The sequence below is a fragment of the Amblyomma maculatum genome, chromosome 9, assembly GCF_055883805.1.
Source record: "Amblyomma maculatum isolate TAMU_Amacu chromosome 9, ASM5588380v1, whole genome shotgun sequence".
Lineage (NCBI taxonomy): Eukaryota > Metazoa > Arthropoda > Arachnida > Ixodida > Ixodidae > Amblyomma > Amblyomma maculatum.
In genome coordinates this window covers 31,587,255-31,605,332 of record NC_139352.1, presented here as the reverse complement: position 1 = coordinate 31,605,332, position 18,078 = coordinate 31,587,255, and the positions used below count along the sequence as shown (strand labels likewise).

General features: G+C 48.3%; 1 protein-coding gene and 1 pseudogene across 1 annotated transcript in view; both read left to right on the top strand.

Moving 5' to 3' along the window:
• Positions 1 to 678, top strand: part of LOC146178770 (lysosomal alpha-mannosidase-like) — a 32,193-nt gene extending 31,515 nt beyond the window's left edge. The window contains exon 20 of the mRNA XM_084580022.1: positions 341 to 678. Coding sequence (XP_084436148.1) covers positions 341 to 586 — 246 coding nt within the window. The 3' untranslated portion in view covers positions 587 to 678. The remainder of the gene's footprint in view (positions 1 to 340) is intronic.
• An 8,633-nt stretch (positions 679 to 9,311) lies between these two features.
• Positions 9,312 to 12,281, top strand: LOC146178769 (kinesin-like protein KIF21A pseudogene; annotated as a pseudogene).
• The last annotated feature ends 5,797 nt before the right edge of the window (positions 12,282 to 18,078 follow it).

Sequence of the window (18,078 nt, the reverse complement as noted above, 5' to 3'; positions counted from 1 at the left end):
TATGTGTGCATGAGTGAGTTACTTTGCTGGTTTTCATTGGTGCAACGTCATGACAGTTTTCGAATGAAGTTGCCAAGCGAATGTTGAACTTCTGCATGTGGCATATCCTTTTCTCGTCTTACAGATGTGCATGTAATGGTGCGATATTAGCCTTCACGGAGTAAAGGTCGTTTAGAGCAATTATCACTTTTAAAGGTTGACCGTGGCACAGCACAACACCATGCCTTCTGACACATGTCTGCCTGGACCTTATATTTTGTGGAATATCCTGCACATCATAACATATTTCGAAGCTATCCATATTTTGTAAGCGCAATAGCTTGCTACTGCATTTACGCAGAGGCTGCTGAGGGGCGTTCGACTGAGAAACGTCAGGCCTGTCAGTCTCGCCGCCAACCAGTTCCTTCCGGGGCCCAGCAGACACCGTTGGCCCACACACGGGCGGCCAGGCCTCAGAGAGGACGAGCGCCTAAGAGCTCCGGCTATTACGAGACACTGGGACACTGGTGACACACTTGTTGCCCTGTCGCCGGGCGAGATCGCCAGTCTTGTGGCGGAGATAGACGTGCGCGAGCCGTTGCATTAACCTAAAATCTACATAGGACAGTAAAACCTTGTCAGTTCTAACTTTCTGGTTTTCGACCTGATATTTCTGTTTTGTCAACGTCAAGTGAAATAAAATGGTACTGACCGCTAAGTTTCGCTTCGTTTTATTTGTAATAGTACGCAATTGATCGCCATGTACCATATCGTTTTGCTCCGTTCAAAGAATTAATTCTCCTTTTGCAAGTAAAGTTTCGTTTCAAAATATGGCATCAAGAGAAAAAGAGAATCTTTCTGTGCGAGCAGGAAAATTTTGCGTCTAAAGATAACTTTTGTTATAAAGCTGGGCCAAGCGCAATCCCAAGCACAAACGTAGATTAAGAAAGTGAGGGAAACTTGTATTCGATGCTAGTGCGGAAAGCTTCTCTCACAGCTGCATTCGAGGCTTTCAAAGTGCACGACAGTTTCCACCATTGTTTTCGTCTTCAGTTTTATTAGAACTGCGATAAAGAGTCTTGCCTTTGCTCCATTGTTTAATAAATTGCTGCTGTTATATTATAAAAGTAGCAAGGGTGCGCATATTTTGGTTGTATTCTCAGCAACCATATAACAAAAAGGCAGTTCTGTCGGCGTGTTCTCTTGATCGGCTGTATATTCAATGTGTTTAGGCCAATCGCTCTGATCGCACTAGGTTTTAACTAACAACATCATCAGCTCGTCTACGTTGATTACAGGACAAAGCCAACTGCGGACGCCTGATTCCTCCCCCTCTCCTCCCTCCCCCCCTCCCCCCCACCCGAGTTCCTAATCACATCCGCCCACCTAAATTTCTGCCTCAGCCTGCTCTCGGAATACACTATGTTACCCTTGGAGACAACCAGTTATCCTCATACGCACTACATGTCCTGTCCATTCGCATGTATTGATTTCTACGAATGACAATAACTAACGCTTGTTCAATGACCCCCTCTACTCTCTCCTAGTCATAACATGTCACCTAGCTATCATTTCCTTGTTCTTTCATCGCTGCAAGCTGAACCCTTCCTTTTAGTTGACATGTTTCACTTGTAGCTAAGTACTGTTAGACCACGGTCACGCCTGGTTCATCCCACGGCTTCCACCAGTTGTTGCGCCATGCATGGTCACGACTGGTTCATCCTACCACTGCCACCAGTTGTTAGAAGTGGCTCAAGGTTCCATCGGTAGCGTTGGCCTTGCGGCTCGGTGGCTCGGCGGAAGGCATCAGCAGTCCCGGCAAAGACGAGGCGTCGACTAACAAAAACAACGTTTAATACAGCATCACGTAGGAGAAGCAGGCCCGGAGAGAAAACTGACACGCTCACAAAGCAGGTGTCTTGGCGTTGTCTCTGCGTAGTCTCTCTCGCGGTGTTGTTGTGGCTGTAGGAAGAAGGAAACGAAAATGCACGGGCCTGCTACTGGCTTAAATAACCGTTGCTCTTTATAAGCTCGGCAGCTCAGATGGAACGGGAGAATTCATGTCAGAGCAAGCTCTGCTGACTCAGTCACGGCGGCGCGGATGGCGTTGATGAGCTTCCTCAACCTCTTGTTAACGGGCGAGGGCGACGCTCTCTCCCTCGAGCACCGGGCTTGGCTAGCGTTTGCACACACACGCGTACACACACATGACGACACGTGTAGATTGAACACGTCGAAGCATGTCCGCGGTAGGAAGCGTTGGGCGGCCGATTGCACGGTGCTAAAAAGGCCGAAATGCTCGCTGCTTTGACTGATGCCCTTGCGTTCGCTGCATTACGCTGCGACCGGACCGGCTGTCGCACATGACGGTGGCGAATCGTAACAGTACCGGGAAGATACACTGATATATATATACTTTCCTCCCGAGGTATACTAATAACTTGCGATTCAAAATCTTGAGTGCCCGTATGTGAAACGCTCCACTCCACTCTTTTCCTTCTAGTTATTTCACCCTCGGCCATCACTATTTTCCTAAGCAGATGTAAAGCTTGCGTACTCCAAAACATCCGACGTCGTCATCGGCTCTGTCTGGTGGTAGTGTGCAAGTGACATTGCTATGGATGGTCGATATCCTGCGTACATTCACGAGAGCGCATGACATGGCGAGTTAGCAGGGGCATTTTCAGAGCGAGAGATACTGAAACCAGTGCCCTTTGATTGCGGTTCCAACACGTAACCTTTAGGTGAAACAGGCACGTTCCAACGGCTTGGTAACAACGGTGGGTTTGTGTGTCAGGTGGTCATTCACATTGTGTCATAGCTTAAGACTGTATGCTGGTGATAATGTGAGCTAGAGGAGCAAGCTAAGAAAATAATGGGAGAACGCGAAGCAAATTGCCTGCTCATGAAAGGTGAGCGTACGCGAACGCGTATCCGCAAGAGGAGAAGCAGACTGTAAGAGAGTTTATAGTGTACCGGGAGCTGCGATCTGTTACCATAATCAGCCACAGCGCGTTCCTTTGCGCATGCCCAGATAGTAAGTAAGTGAGAAGTCCTGATTTCTTTTGACTCAGGGCAGGCGTTTGTCAACGCCACAGGGGATCCCCTTGATGCCAATAGATGACGCCACATGCTAGAAGTCTGCACAGACCTTCCGCGTCTGGACGAATCAGCGCGTGCGCACCAGCCGCACGTGGTAGAAGGTAAAGGTGATGGATCGCGGATCAGGCTATCTTAAATATCTCATATTTATTAAATCTGTCACTTACGTACGCTTACAAGGAGAGCTCAATTGCCTTGTTGATTTTTAAATCAAGGTTGGTGATAGCGCTCTTCAATTCAGCCTAGACTTACTCAACAAGGCGGTGTCATCAGTGGATCACAGATTGCTAAAGAGTTCTTTGTCAGCTCTTATCTCTAACTCTTCCCACTCCAGGGCCCGTATTCCGAGTTTGCGTCGTCACCGAAAGTGTAGCTATCTCCAAGACCTCGAGTAACCTGATTGGTGGAAAGCCCGGAATATGATGTGGCCACCTCTTCCGGTGCCGTATTAGGAACACCCAGTTTCGGCGTTTTGACCAATCAGATGACTCGAGGTCTCGTGAGATAGCGACACTTCGATAACGACGCAAGGATCGGAATACGGGCCCAGATCTCTGAACCTCTCGTAAGCATGTAGTGAGTAGTAGCACTACAGAAACCGTGTCTTTTCTTGACACACCTTCTTTAAAATAATATTTCAAATGAGCAAGTGATTACACCTCAGCATTCACACAACTGCACACACAGGGGTGCCCGCCGTGATCGGTAAGAGAGGTAAGTGATTGCAAAGATGAACGCCTGCCATCATGATGTTCTTTTTGATTGCGTGACGTCATCACCACTGAGTTCTGCGATGCAGCCTGAGAAGGCATGGTAATCTCAGTTGGATATGCACTGGGTTGCTCCAAAGCGCAATCTGCTTCAGAGTTTGTCTGACAGCGGTTAACAATTTTACTTCGGCATTGATCCGACTTTGCAATGCTAGCTTTGATTTCCTCCAGTTAACAGTGAGCCAATTTTGGACAGGCTGAAGGACGCTACCCGTGATTATGGACACTAGACTCCGCTTCAGGTCTTGTATAGCCGCCTGAACTGCACGTTTTACCTGCTGTGGAATAATCTGTTCCAGCATGAGCCTGTTTTGTTCAATTATTATTTTATGCTGTTCTTTAAACTTGGTTTCCATTCTGTTAAGACGAGCATCTATGTCCTCTGAGAGGAGGTCTACGGTTTTTGAGGCACTAGTGCAGCGTGATATTTCTTGGACTCCTGCACCTCGTCTAAGCTGACCAAGACCTGCATAGACTCCGGTTCTGGCCGTGGTAAAGCGTGAATTATTTTCAGAGCCTGGTTTTCTCGCTCTAGAGCGACAATCCGTTTTTGAAAAATTTCTGTTCTCATTTCGATTTCGGAAAGTGAGGGGGGGGGGGGGGGGGGGGAGGGTCCTTTGACTGGTCCCCTGTTTTTGCTCGCAATAAAAGAGTTCACCACCACCATCACGAACGCTCTCCTCCGTCTCTCTTCTCTTCTCGCCGATACACCCTCTCCGTTGTCATTTCGACCACTTGTCGGTAAATGCGGCTAGACTCAACTAGCACCTATGCTAACACGGCCGTGTCTTCAATTTATTGCGTCCTCGCAATAATAGCCTTGTAGTCACCGTGGCGGTCTTCTTTGCCATGGCTGATGGTGTTTCCAATGGCGTCGGGTTTTCTTCGTTCGGCGGTATTTCTGTGCACGCGTCGCTTAGCGAATTGCCGTGTCGACTTTCAGCATCGGGTACGCGTGTTGCTGTTGTTGTGGCTGTAGGAAGAAAAGAAAATGCACGGGCATGCTACTGGCTCTGAGCTGAGCCACCTCCGCTGCCTCGTGCGTACAGAAGATAGAAAGTAAAGAAAAAGAAGGGAGAGAAAGACGCGCGCCGCAACAGCTGTCGAACACCACCTAAGCGGTGGCGGGTGCAATGGCGGCCTACAACAACTCTACGCGTGTTTCACAGTTTTCGCATTCAGGAAATGGTAGTCTACACACAACTGCTTCGGTGTGGACTCGTGATGTGGTTGCTCCACAACAATTGCAGGTAATGCATACGGCGATTTTGATGGTCGTATGATCCCTTTCTTCAGCCATTCTTCCGCTTCCGCTCGTATAAACTTTGTTTGCTTCACTGGCGTTATATGGCTGCATGCGGATGGGTTTGTCATCATTGAGCTCAGTTGTGTGCTCCACATGTGTGCATAGTCCAAGATCATTTTGTGAAAACATCTATGTTGTCCAAAAGTACGCATTGGAGCTTGCCTGCTTTGTATTCTCAAAGTCTTGTGGCTTCACTTGCTTGACGAGCTTTATGATTTCTTCCCGTGATGGAAGTTTGGAATTCTCTTAGTTCTCATGGTTGTTCTTAAGTTCCACACACTGTTGTGGTGGTTTCCCCGTTCCGAGTGTTGCATTGCGATTGTTGCGGAAGGTCGTCATTACGGTCGACTTCCGTCTGTCGTTCTTGCGAGCTGTTCTTCGCTATCTACTCAAGTGTATCAGTTCCATCCGTGTACCGTTGGATGTAGTCGAACTTGATGCACTGTCGCCAGTCTGTGCCTATGACGGCTTCATGTGGCAAGTCTTTGACCCCTTTCACATCCACAGTTGCGCTTGGCGATATGTCTTTGTGTTACTCCAAATGGTGCCGTTGAATCGCCGAATGGCCCTTTGAGTACACAGTCCATGTCTGGCATAATATTGAAATTGTGTTCTTGTGCGAAAGGCAGCGATAGTAGAGATGTAGTCGAACCTATGTCCCACAAAGCTAGCGTCTCTATGCCGTTGATTTTCACGGGTGCAAAGATCACATTAGGCCTCTGCGCGCGCTGACAGGATGCAGTTCATTCGCTGCTCTCGCGTTGCCTTTTCTCTTTCCGACGCGCGGCGGTTGCCTTCTCCTCGGTGCGTGTGTCGGGTTTCGTTCAATCCCGAGCGCGGTGCCCCTTTTGCAGTCAGCGAGCGCAGGTGTCCGCCGAAAGTCTCGTGGGCTTGATCGCCTTTCGCTGCGTTCTTCGGTTGCTCATTCCGTGGGAATGGTTTGCGCTTGTGCCTTCGCTTTTCATCGCAATCGTGCGCCTGTCGAATTGTCGGGCGTAGTTGATGAATTCAGACTTCATTTTCGCAGGTCATGAAATGCCGCTAGCATGGGTCTCCGATCGTACACCTTGAACTAACCAATCCACGATCTCGTCGTCACTTAGTGCATACTTGCCGCGTTTTATGCGTTGCAGTCGTCTATACATGTAGTCAAGTAAGGGGTTCGTCTCCTTTTTGTCGTCGGGCGTTAACGTTGTCGATTCACTCGCAAAGCAGTGACTGTTTGTCAAATTTCTTTCGTAATGCCGTTATCCAGCTGGTCCAGTCTTTGAGACTTACGCCATCCGTTCGTTGCCAAGCTGATGCGCGTCCGCGAAGTCTGGAAATTGCAACATTGAGCATAGCCATTTCGCTTCATGAACATCTGTCGCGCATGTTCTCCACAGAAGTAATCCATACGTCTAGACCTTCGTTGTCTGTCGCGGAGAACGTTGGGAGACTTGCCGTGAGATCGGGAATTGTCCTGATTTGGATTGCAGCGCTGTTAGCCTGTCGTGTGGCGTCGGTGCTGCTGTCTGCCACTTTGAATGGGTTTCCAAGTGATCCCATTTCCCTTTCCAGGAGTCGTGTCATCATCTGCATCGTTGTCGTGAGCAACGAGCATCGTGAGCTCTGTTGTGTCGTTCGAAGTATTTGTTCGTGAGGTCGTGGGAGTTTCGCCGAAAAGCACGTTTGGTTGTGGGCCTCGATGTAGGTCCTTTTCGCTTCCGTACTCCTCGTTGAGCGTTGAGTGTTCACCTCGTCGTTGTTAGCCATGCCGCTTGCTTGCTCGTTGCGTACGTTCTTATTCTTGCGAACCTGCACGTCTTTCGCTGACACCGTGGAGGCTGGGAATTGTACAATTTCGCTCCGCATCGTTCGTCTTGTACAGCTTTGTCCCCAGTCCGTCAGTACTTTTTGTGGTTTCGTTCGCTTACCGTGGAGGCCGGGAACTGTACGATGTCGTTCCGCGTCGTTGACCCCGTGCAGGTTTGACGTCGGTCCGTCAGTACCCTTTGCGTCTTCGTTCGCTGACACCGTGCTGGCCGGAAACAGTACGATCGTTCTGCGTCGTTGACCTCGTGCAGGCTGCAGCTTTGACGTCGGTCCGTGAGTGCATTTTTGCGTCTTCGTTCGCTGACACCGTGGAGGCCGGAAACAGCACAATGTCGTCCCGCGCCGTTGACCTCGTTCAGCTTTGACGCAGGTCCGAAGCACGTGACGTCTTCATTCCAGCCGTTGTTGAATTTTATTTTTTGGTTGCTTGTCCGCGCTGGTTTCGTTAATAGCTCCTCGTCGCCATGTCAGCCTTTGCGTCTTCTTGGTGCTACTGCACGTGGCGTCGCTTGCCGTTGACGAATAGTAGTTTTTCCGTTTGTTGTACCCGCTGGTTTCCTACATAAAATGTTGCCATGTCAGCTTTTGCAGCTCATGATGACACAATCGATCGATGTTCTCAAAGAAACTAAATTTAATAAAGATTGAACTGGATTAGAATAGGTCACATAATGGGGCTTCCGACGTTACGTCCGTCTCCGTCGTCACGAACGCTCTCCTCCAGCTCTTCTCTCTTCTCGCCCATACACCCTCTCTGTCGTCATTTCGTCCGTTTGTCGGTAGATGCCGCTAGTCTCTCAGCTAACACCTATGCTAACACACTGCTAGTTTTCGAGCGCAGCTCTTTGGCGCCTGTTCCTGGGTTTCGCGTCGTCGTCGGCCTTTTCTTTCGTCTCTATTTTCTCTTCTGTCCGCACGAGGCAGCGGAGGTGGCTCAGCTACAGAGCCAGTAGCAGGCCCGTGTATTTTCTTTTCCTCCTTCCTACAGCCACAACAACAACAGCCTCGTAACCAGCTTCGACCCCCTTTCATCCCCCCAGTTCAAGCCGGCGCTACGGCAACCGGCGCCTCGCAGAAGGAGGGGGGGGGGGGGATACACTCGGCGGCGAACGATGGGGGCAAGAGCGCGCGCAGCAACCGGAGAAGGGTCGCCGAAGACAGCGCTAGCAGCGACTGACTGATGCCGCTGCCGCCACTAGCAGGTGAAGACAACGTGACTGCGAGAACACCGTCGCCGCCATGCTGGCTGGCAGGCCTTGGCCCATGGAAGCCTCCTCTGCCAAGTGGACAATGTTTCGCTGGAGCTCAGGGTCCGAGCTTTGCAGCAGGGTATCCCAGTTCTTTTCTCCCACACGGGAGAGCGCGGGCATTCCCATATTATGTAGTCGAGGGTCCCTCTCGCCTAACAATTACTACTATATCATGCTCTCTCATTTCGGGGTACATATATACGCAAAGACCGGATTTGTGTACGTATTAGTTTGTAAGCGCCTCCATGCAGCAGTCATTCAGTGTTGGGCCTGGCGGGGGTACCAGCCTACGTACCAATCGATATAATCGTTGATTACTTCCCCATAATTTAGCAAAAGCTCCTCGTTACTCATCGGGACGCCTCATGGCTGCGCAGAAGTAGAGTGCTCGAGCTAGCTCGTGGACGTCCCCTTCGTTGCCAGAGACGGCTGAGTGCGCAGGTGTCCAGATTATCTGAATTTTTCTGTTCAGTGGTTGATCTTTGTCGCCTCCGGCGAGATCCTCCTTTTTCCAAAATTTTAAATGGCAGCCTTACTGTCAGTTATGATGAATCCTACTTTTGTGCGCAAGCTAAAGCGATCGCAATACGTGCCGTTGGCACAGGCGGTTAGTCTCTCAAATAGACACATAGCGCGACGAATACGGACAGAATAATTCTTGTGAAAGTCCGAACAAACCTGGAGAAAGGATGGAGAAAGAAAGTGGACATATAGAGGGAGATAAGGAACGCCCTGATAGTACTCCTCCCCCCCCCCCCCCCCCCCAAAAAAAAAAAAGAAAAAACATGCATCCGGAGTTTAATAAAGGACGCGGCCGTGAGTATGAGGCATTAAAGGTTTTCACCTTAATATTCACTATGGTATCCGCTACGCTTGCTGCAGAAGGCATCAAAATGAGAACGACTCACAAAATTGCGCTAAACTACAGCGTTGACTTGCGCGAACGCTTTTCATCGCGATTTCGTTGGGTGGGTCGGACGACGAAGAAGTGGCTCGTGTCCGCGACGATGTTGCAAGGATGAGCGGAGAAGAGTGCAGTTTAACGCTGAGCAAGCCAACCGCCGTCGCAGAGCCTCTGCCAGCCGAAAAATGGGTGACGACGGCAGTGTTAGCGTAGCCGTCCGGGTGCGGCCACTGATACCGCGGGAGGTGCTAGACATGTGCCATTCCTGCACCACTGTTGCCACTGCCGAACCCCAGATCTGGGTTGGCGAAGATAAAGCGTTCACCTTCGACCATGTCTTTGACTGCGCCTCTAAACAAGACACCATCTACAGTACGTGTGTGCGTCCACTTATCGAGGGGTGTTTCAAAGGTTACAACGCCACAGTGCTTGCCTACGGCCAGACAGGCTCAGGCAAGACATACACAATGGGAACTGGCTACGACCTCCACGCGGATGCCCACAAGCAGGGCATCATCCCACGAGCTGTGGAGCACCTCTTCCAGGGCATCGCTAGTCGACAACAGGAGGCGCGAGAGCAGGGGAAGCCACTGCCCGATTTCAATGTCAGCGTACAGTTTATGGAGCTGTACAACGAAGAGATTTTCGACCTGCTGAACTCCTGCAAAGCCGTACATGAACCGATTAGGAGATCTGTGAAAATCCACGAAGATGCAAAGGGCGGGATCTACGCTGTTGGCGTGGCGGCAAAGGCTGTACAGAATGTAGAACATGTTATGAAGTACCTTAAAGCGGGAGCTCTGTCACGAACAACGGCTAGCACCCAAATGAATGTGCAGTCGTCCAGGTCACATGCAATCTTCACCCTGCACATCAAGCAGCGGCGATTTCTACAGTTGAATGTGGATGGTATTAACAACGATGAAGACAGCACCATCGACGAGGCCAGTGGGGAAGAAGGGTCATCCACGAGCGAATTTGAGACGCTAACAGCCAAGTTCCACTTTGTCGACCTAGCTGGATCTGAGAGGCTAAAGCGCACGGGTGCTACTGGGGACAGGGCCAAGGAAGGCATCTCTATAAACTGTGGCCTCCTTGCTCTCGGTAATGTCATCTCAGCCCTGGGTGACACATCGAGGAGGGTGTCGCATGTTCCATATCGCGACTCCAAGCTCACTAGGCTACTGAAGGATTCCCTAGGCGGGAACAGCCGCACCCTGATGATTGCCTGCGTCTCCCCATGTGACAGAGATTTCATGGAGACGCTAAACACCCTCAAGTATGCCAATCGAGCCAAGAACATCAAGAACCGGATCACAGTAAACCAGGACAGGTCAAGCCAGACGATTGCTGCCCTGAGGCACGAGATCCAGGAGCTGAAATGCGAGCTTATGGAGTATAAACAGGGCAAGCGTCTGGTCGGCGAAGGTGGTACCGAGCAAGTGAATGACATGTTCTACGAGAACACCATGCTCCAGACCGAGAACAACAACTTCCGCACGCGGATCAAGGTCCTGCAGGGAACGGTTGAGTGGCTGACAGTGAAGAACACAGAGCTGCTCACTGAGCAGGCTGCCAGCTCTTGGGTTGGTTGTGAAGGCTCGGACACCACGGACGTCAAGAATTTGATTCAGGGCTACCTCAAAGAGGTCGAAGAGCTCAGGACCAAGCTGATAGAGTCCGAGGAAGTGTGCGCTCAACAGCGGAAGCAGCTTCAGCAATACCAGACACGCCTATCAGTGTCCCGTTGCACAACCGCCACTGTGAATGGCGCCTACGATATCAGCGGCGATGTCGAGGGCACGATCATGGAGAACAGCCTTCCGGGGGCCAAGAGGGACGTGGAGAACCTCAAGCGGAAGACCAAGCAGCTGTCGTTCGAGGCCAGCAAAGTGGAGGATGAAAAAAAGTTCGACGCTGATAAGGACATGGCGGAGATAAGTGGAAACGAGAGTTCTGAATCGGAAGATGACGAGCTGGATGAAGGTGAAATGATAGGCAAGGACTTGGCAAACCTCACCACTGAGACCTCAACCAAGCAGAAGCTCAATGACCAGCTGGAACAGAGTCAGCGGAAGCTGCAGACGATGCGCGTACACTACGAGGAGAATCTGATGCAGCTCCGGCAGAAGATCCGCGAGACTGAAGCGGAACGGGACTGCATCCTCGCAAACATGAACTCAGTGGGCACCTCGAAAGACTCCGAGGAGAAATTGCACAAGATCAAGAGTGATTTTGAGCGCAAGCTTAGCCACCTGCAGGGCGAGCTGATTAAGGTGCAGTTAGCCAAGAGCGAGCATGCAAAAATCATGAAGAACCAGGCAGGGTATGAGCGACAGGTCCTTACGCTCAAGCAGGAAGTGACAGACATGAAGAAGAACAAGGTGGGGCTGGTTAACAAGATGAAGGAAGAGAGCAGGAGGCACCAGGAAGCCGAGAAGCGTCTTAATCGGCAGGTGGCACAGATGCAAAAGGAGAGCAGGCAGCAGGAGAACCGCATTCGGTCCCTCGAGGCCCAGAACCGGACCAAGGAGACAGTGCTCAAGCAGCGGCATGAGGAGATGGCTGCTTTGCGCCGCCTGGCACGACCCACGTCGCAGCGCGTCGCTGGCCGTGTGACCCCACGGAACCAAGCGTGTCAAAATCTAGTGACCATTTCTCCAAAGGTCGCAAAGCAGAAGTGGCAGACACTCGAGAGGAAAATTGACAAGCTGGTTCTGACGAAACAATGCATCTACACATTGAAGAAGGACATGGAGCGTTCACTTATGGACCGGGAGAGAATAACACGCGACCTAGATAGGACCATGCGAAAACGAGACAGGGAGCGGAAAAGTGCAAGAGACCAAGACGTCAAAGACCTCGAGGACCAGATTGAGAATATGCGAGCCAACCTCGACTGCTTGAATAAAAAAATTCATGAGTGCCAGGTGAACATCCTGCAGGTTGAAGAGACAAAGGATGACACTGAGTGCCTTGAGCTGGACGCTATTCTGGATGGGATGGTAGACTCAAAGGCACGCTATCTCGTCGACAAGCTGCTGCACATGGTCGTCAACGAGCGGCTGCAAGCTGCGCAGAGTAAGGCTATGATTCAGGAGCTGGAGGCCCGGCTGCAGCATGTAGAGGCCAACAAAGCCAGCAGAGTTGTTTGAAGACTGTATGCCTGTGTGGCAGCTTGCTATAATATCTAGCTTATTTTTGAGTTACTATGTACTATATCTACTGAGTGTGCACACCTCTATCATCAGAACTGAGAGTTTCAGTTCCGGAGGTACTTTCACCTAGAGACTCATGTTGCTTGTGGTAGGAGGCACCTAACAAACTGGCTCTTTTTACTCTATTTGTCTGGTACTGTAAGCAATCTTGTTGCCAAAGTGAGCAATGGTTGGTGAAGACATATCCAAATTGCTTCTCGAGCTGCAAGAGCACAAAACGAAAATCTCTACAGCCAGTCATGCGAGCAGTTCTACTCATAGAAAGCTGGTCATTTATCTTGATTATGGGGCATTTCGGATCTCATTATTCGTACTGTTCTGGAAAACCATTTTGTACCCCTGTTCTGGATGCACAGAGTAGTGAAGCATTCGTGTGCTTTTATACAAGTGATTTTGGGTATGGCTAGTTTGTCGGTCATGCTTATGTAATAGGCGTTTTAATATTCAGGCCGAAAAGCCATTTTCCATCTGTGTCGTCCCTGTGATCTTGAGAAATAACACAGGGAGGTGACTCCGCAGCAGAGCTAGCAGATCAGCTTCACTGACCCCTATACAAGAGCACTATGATATATTGCCACAATTGATCACCTAGCATGTTCAATTACCACTCTCTCGGTGTGCATTGCATGTAATAGTTATCAATTTCCATTCATGCATAATAGATTCAAAACATACTGCTGTCTCATTTGCCTCTCAATATACATTACTGATTGCACAAAAATCCCCAATCACGAATTTTTGCCTGCAGCCTAACACAGTATACTGTACTAATGGGCGACTTCAATGCCAAGGTAGGGAAAAAACAGGCAGGAGACAAGGCAGTAGGTGACTATGGCATTGGTTCTAGGAATAGCAGGGGGGAGTTACTAGTTGAGTTTGCAGAGCGCAATAACTTACGAATCATGAATACCTTCTTCAGCAAACGGAAGAACCGAAAATGGACCTGGAAAAGTCCTAACAGAGAGACTAAAAATGAAATCGACTTCATAATGTGTTCAACCCCCGCCATTGTGCAGGATGTAGAGGTAATCGGGAAAGTTCGATGTAGTGACCACAGGATGGTGAGGTCCCGAATTAGCCTAAATCTGAAGAAGGAACGCAATAGATTAGTAAGAAAGAAACCCATCGACGAATTAGCGGTGAGGGGCAGGGCAGAAGAGTTCAGGATCTCGCTACAGAATAGGTATTCAGCTCTAACTGAGGATGGCGACATTACCCTAGAGGCAAGGAACAATAATTTCAGAGATATCATTACTGAGTGCGCGGTAGAAGTAGGCGGTAGGATAGTTAGAGAGGATACCGGTAAGCTGTCTAAGGAGACGAAAGATTTGATTAAGAAACGGCAGAGTATGAAAGCTTCCAATCCAACAGACCAGATCGAATTGGCCGAGATATCAAAACTAATCAATAAGCGCAAGGTGGCCGATATAAGGAAGTATAACATGGAGAAAATTGAGCATGCTGTAAAGAACGGGGGAAGCCTTAAAGCGGTAAAGAAGAAATTGGGCATAGGCAAAAACCAGATATATGCGATAAGGGACAAGGCGGGCAACGTCATCACTAATATGGACAAGATAGTCAAAGTAGCCGAGGAGTTCTATACAGATCTCTACAGTAGCCAAAGTAGTCAGGACCGTAATGAGATTGGCGATAGGAAAAAACAGTCAGACGTTCCACCAGTGACGAAGGACGAGGTCAAGAAAGCACTAGAAACTATGAAAAGGGGGAAATCAGCTGGAGAGGATCAGATAACTACAGATTTGCTGAAGGACGGGGGGGATATCGTGCTAGAAAAACTGTCCACCCTGTATACACAGTGCCTGGTGTCATCGACGGTACCGGAAGCATGGAAGAATGCAAACATTATCCTCATTCACAAGAAAGGGGACTCTAAGGACCTTAAAAATTACAGACCTATCAGCTTACTGTCTGTTACGTATAAGGTATTTACTAAGGTAATCGCTAATAGAATCAGGACAACCTTAGACTGCAATCAAGCAAAGGATCAAGCAGGATTTCGGAAACGGTACTCTACTATCGATCATATCCATACCATCAACCAGGTGATAGAAAAATGCTCGGAATATAACCAGCCCTTATACATAGCATTCATTGATTACGAAAAAGCATTTGACTCAGTTGAAACCTCGGCGGTGATGCAGGCATTGCGAAATCAGGGGGTAGACGAGCCGTACGTGAAAGTGCTGGAAGATATATATAGTGGCTGCACAGCAACCATAGTTCTACATAAAGAAAGCAACAAAATTCCCATAAAGAAAGGTGTTAGGCAAGGAGACACAATCTCCCCAGTACTATTCACAGCTTGTTTAGAGGAAGTATTCAGAGACTTGGAATGGGAGCAGTTAGGGATAAGGGTAGATGGAGAATACCTCAGTAATCTGCGATTTGCTGATGACATTGCCTTGATAAGCAACTCGGGAGATGAACTGCAAATAATGATTGATGACCTACACAGGAAAAGTAGAAAGGTAGGCTTGAAAATCAATATGCAGAAGACTAAGGTAATGTTCAACAGCCTCGGGAAGGAACAGGAGTTTACATTAGGTAGCGAAATACTGGAAGTAGTAGGCGAATATATCTACTTAGGTCAGGTAGTAACCGCAGATCCGGATCATGAAAAGGAAATAACAAGAAGAATAAGATTGGGATGGAGCGCATTTGGCAAGCACTCGCAGATTATGACTAGCAGCTTACCGGTATCGCTCAAGAGGAAAGTATACAACAGTTGCATCTTGCCTGTACTCACCTATGGGGCTGAAACGTGGAGGCTAACCAAGAGAGTTCTACTTAAGTTGAGGACAACCCAGAGGGCTATGGAACGAAAAATGGTAGGGGTAACATTAAGAGATAGAAAGCGTGCAGAGTGGGTCAGAGAAATAACTCAAGTTAACGACATTCTAGTGGAAATTAAGAAGAAGAAATGGGCATGGGCAGGACATGTAGTGCGAAGAGAGGATAACCGATGGTCGCTGAGGGTAACAAACTGGATTCCAAGGGAAGGAAAGCGTAGCAGGGGGCGGCAGAAAGTTAGGTGGGCGGATGAGATTAAGAAGTTTGCAGGGGTCAAGTGGATGCAGCTAGCACAGAACCGGGTTAAGTGGAGAGATATGGGAGAGGCCTTCGCCCTGCAGTGGGTATAATCAGGCTGATGATGATGATGATGAACACTGAAACCCTGGTATTGTACTGAGGGAGAAGTCAAACGCGACTTGCTAGAGAATACATCAAATTCGGACAACTCAGCTAAATAGGCTCATTTTTTTGCTCTCTCTCCTCGCTCTGTTAGCTGTGTGCACCATTTTATGCCTTACAGCCAGTGGCTGATTGTAGTTTGAAAGCATTTCCTTTATACTGGAAGTGTAAAATAAGTGTTGCTGAACATAACAGTAAATTACAAAAGGTACAAATCTTGGTGCTACGTTTACAGCCTTTTCTAGGGCAAGCATTTCAGTGTGAAAAAATTGGCAATTGAAATTTCAGGTAGATTCGGCTGTTCTTCTCGATGACGTCCTTTTGAAGCATGGTGCACTTACACCTGAACACCTATTCGCACACTGCCAGAACTATCAGAACAAATGTTTACTCACTACCTTGCAGACTAAATACACTGCCGAAAATTTCCTGAGGATTCTCTGAATACTGAAAAGTTCACGATGGAACCCATCTGGCCCTAAGTTTGCAAGTTTTCTCAAGCCAGCTGGTGTCCTGGCTCCAAAGTGTGGAACCCAGGCAGCACGAAACTGTCTGCCCAATACTGGTACTGCACTGGCAGTACACAGGTCTTACATTGGTTCAACAATTTTTAATATACAACCAACATTGATCCGATGTTCAGTGCTGATTGGGAAGATGACTAAATTGTTCACATTCTGTTCACCGGTGAACAGAACCAGTATGCGCATGAGCACTGTGGAGGCTGTTTGCATGACAGGCCATAATGCTTTATTTGATTTCAGGTGAACATCACTTTCTAGCAGAAAGTAGTTCACTTTTTTCCAAGCACCTGCTTGCATTTTTTTTTCATCACCAGAGAAAAGCATATGTGCAAGGGCTCGGGATGCTGTCTGGCAAGGGATGGGCGAAATATTTGCATAGTATTCATCGTGTCCCTACCTAGCTAGTTGTCGGCCTCATTGTGCGAGCTTGTTAAGCTCGCCAGTCTGCCCACTCCCTGCTGTACATTTTTCCTGTCTCAATATCTATCCTGCAGAACTTTCGTTCCATTTACATGTCTAGCTTAGCTTATTTGGTCTCCTTGACAGCTGCATCAAGAGTTTTGTTCTTTGATGGAGTTCTTTTTCTCTACTGTACTCCCTATGCCGTAGCCATTTTTAATGTGAAAGCATTAAAGGCCCCATTTACCGAAAATTTGGCGTCCGCAGCAAAAAGTGTAAGCATGGCAGTAGCTGACATAGCTAATAGGGATTTAGGAGCTGCCAACTTGGGTCTCTTGTCATATGGGAGGGCAATATCAGATAAGCCTGCTGAGACCATTGCATCCACATTACTCATAGTTCCATGTTCATACAGCTTGGTTAAAGGAAGGCTTAATATGTGGGCTGGTAGCTTATGCTATCATGGCATACCCTTCAAGGCGAAGCCTGAGTGTCCCCCATAATTTTATTATTTTCACAGCCAATTTCAGTGTTCTCAATCTAATAACACTTGTTAGCCACCAGGTTCTGGCCTCCTGAGTGAATACCAGGAAATTACATATATATTGCAAACATTTTTTGAGGATAAACTCGAAAGTTGAGACTGCTTGCTGAATTGCATGTGGAAAATTTGTTTCGTTAATCTCACTTGTATAGTCAGGACTTACCATCAATATGTTGGCCTGCACACAGACACTGCTGCCCACAAGAAGTATGTGTGGCAGTGTTGTTTTTTTGTACTAATTATACTATATTCTAATTGCACCACGTTGGCATCCTTGATCAAAAGGAGCAATGTTTCTCGGCTCTGATCTGCATTGCCCAACAGCTTAGAAGGTGGCCTTTATTTCCAAGATCTGGTACAAGGCAGCTGTTTCCCTGCATTTCACTGATTTGTAGCCAAATGCATATGCTTTTGTAATCTATCAAACTCAACATTAAAACAACTTACCCAGTCACAGTAACAAGACAGGATATTAACTATAATGCCATGACAGTCGCTGGATGCCATTGGCTGGCTGGAGGGTTATCTTTGAAGACCATTGTTCTATATTTGTACCCAATTGCACAAGGCCATGTGGTCGAACAGACACCAATAGGACAGTGGCTGCTCCATCGAGTACTAGGAGAATAGCTATGAGCTCCTCCAGCTTATTAAATAGCGCATCGCAGAAAAATAAACTGTTTTTCCTCCTAGTCCTGTTGTTTCGTCACCATCGCTCCGCAATGACGCATCCAATGTCGAAATTAAATTGTATAGATGCAAGTTTCACTTTAAAATCTAAGCTTACAAATACTTCAAAGACATGACCAAGATTCCCTCCCTCTACTACCATTAGTCTATTCTTCTCAAGCAAGCACCATGCGCATTCAGTTATGTTTATGAAGTAGCACAAACCGACGGCCCAACATTACGAGTGTGTTGGCAATCTATGGGTCCTATGTAAGCCGGGCTTTACTAATATAGTACCAATATTGGGTTACGCTTTGTGCTGCCTGGCCATGTGTGTCCTGCTTTTTTTCCATGCAGACTGCAGTGAATGCATTTTTGAAGTGCA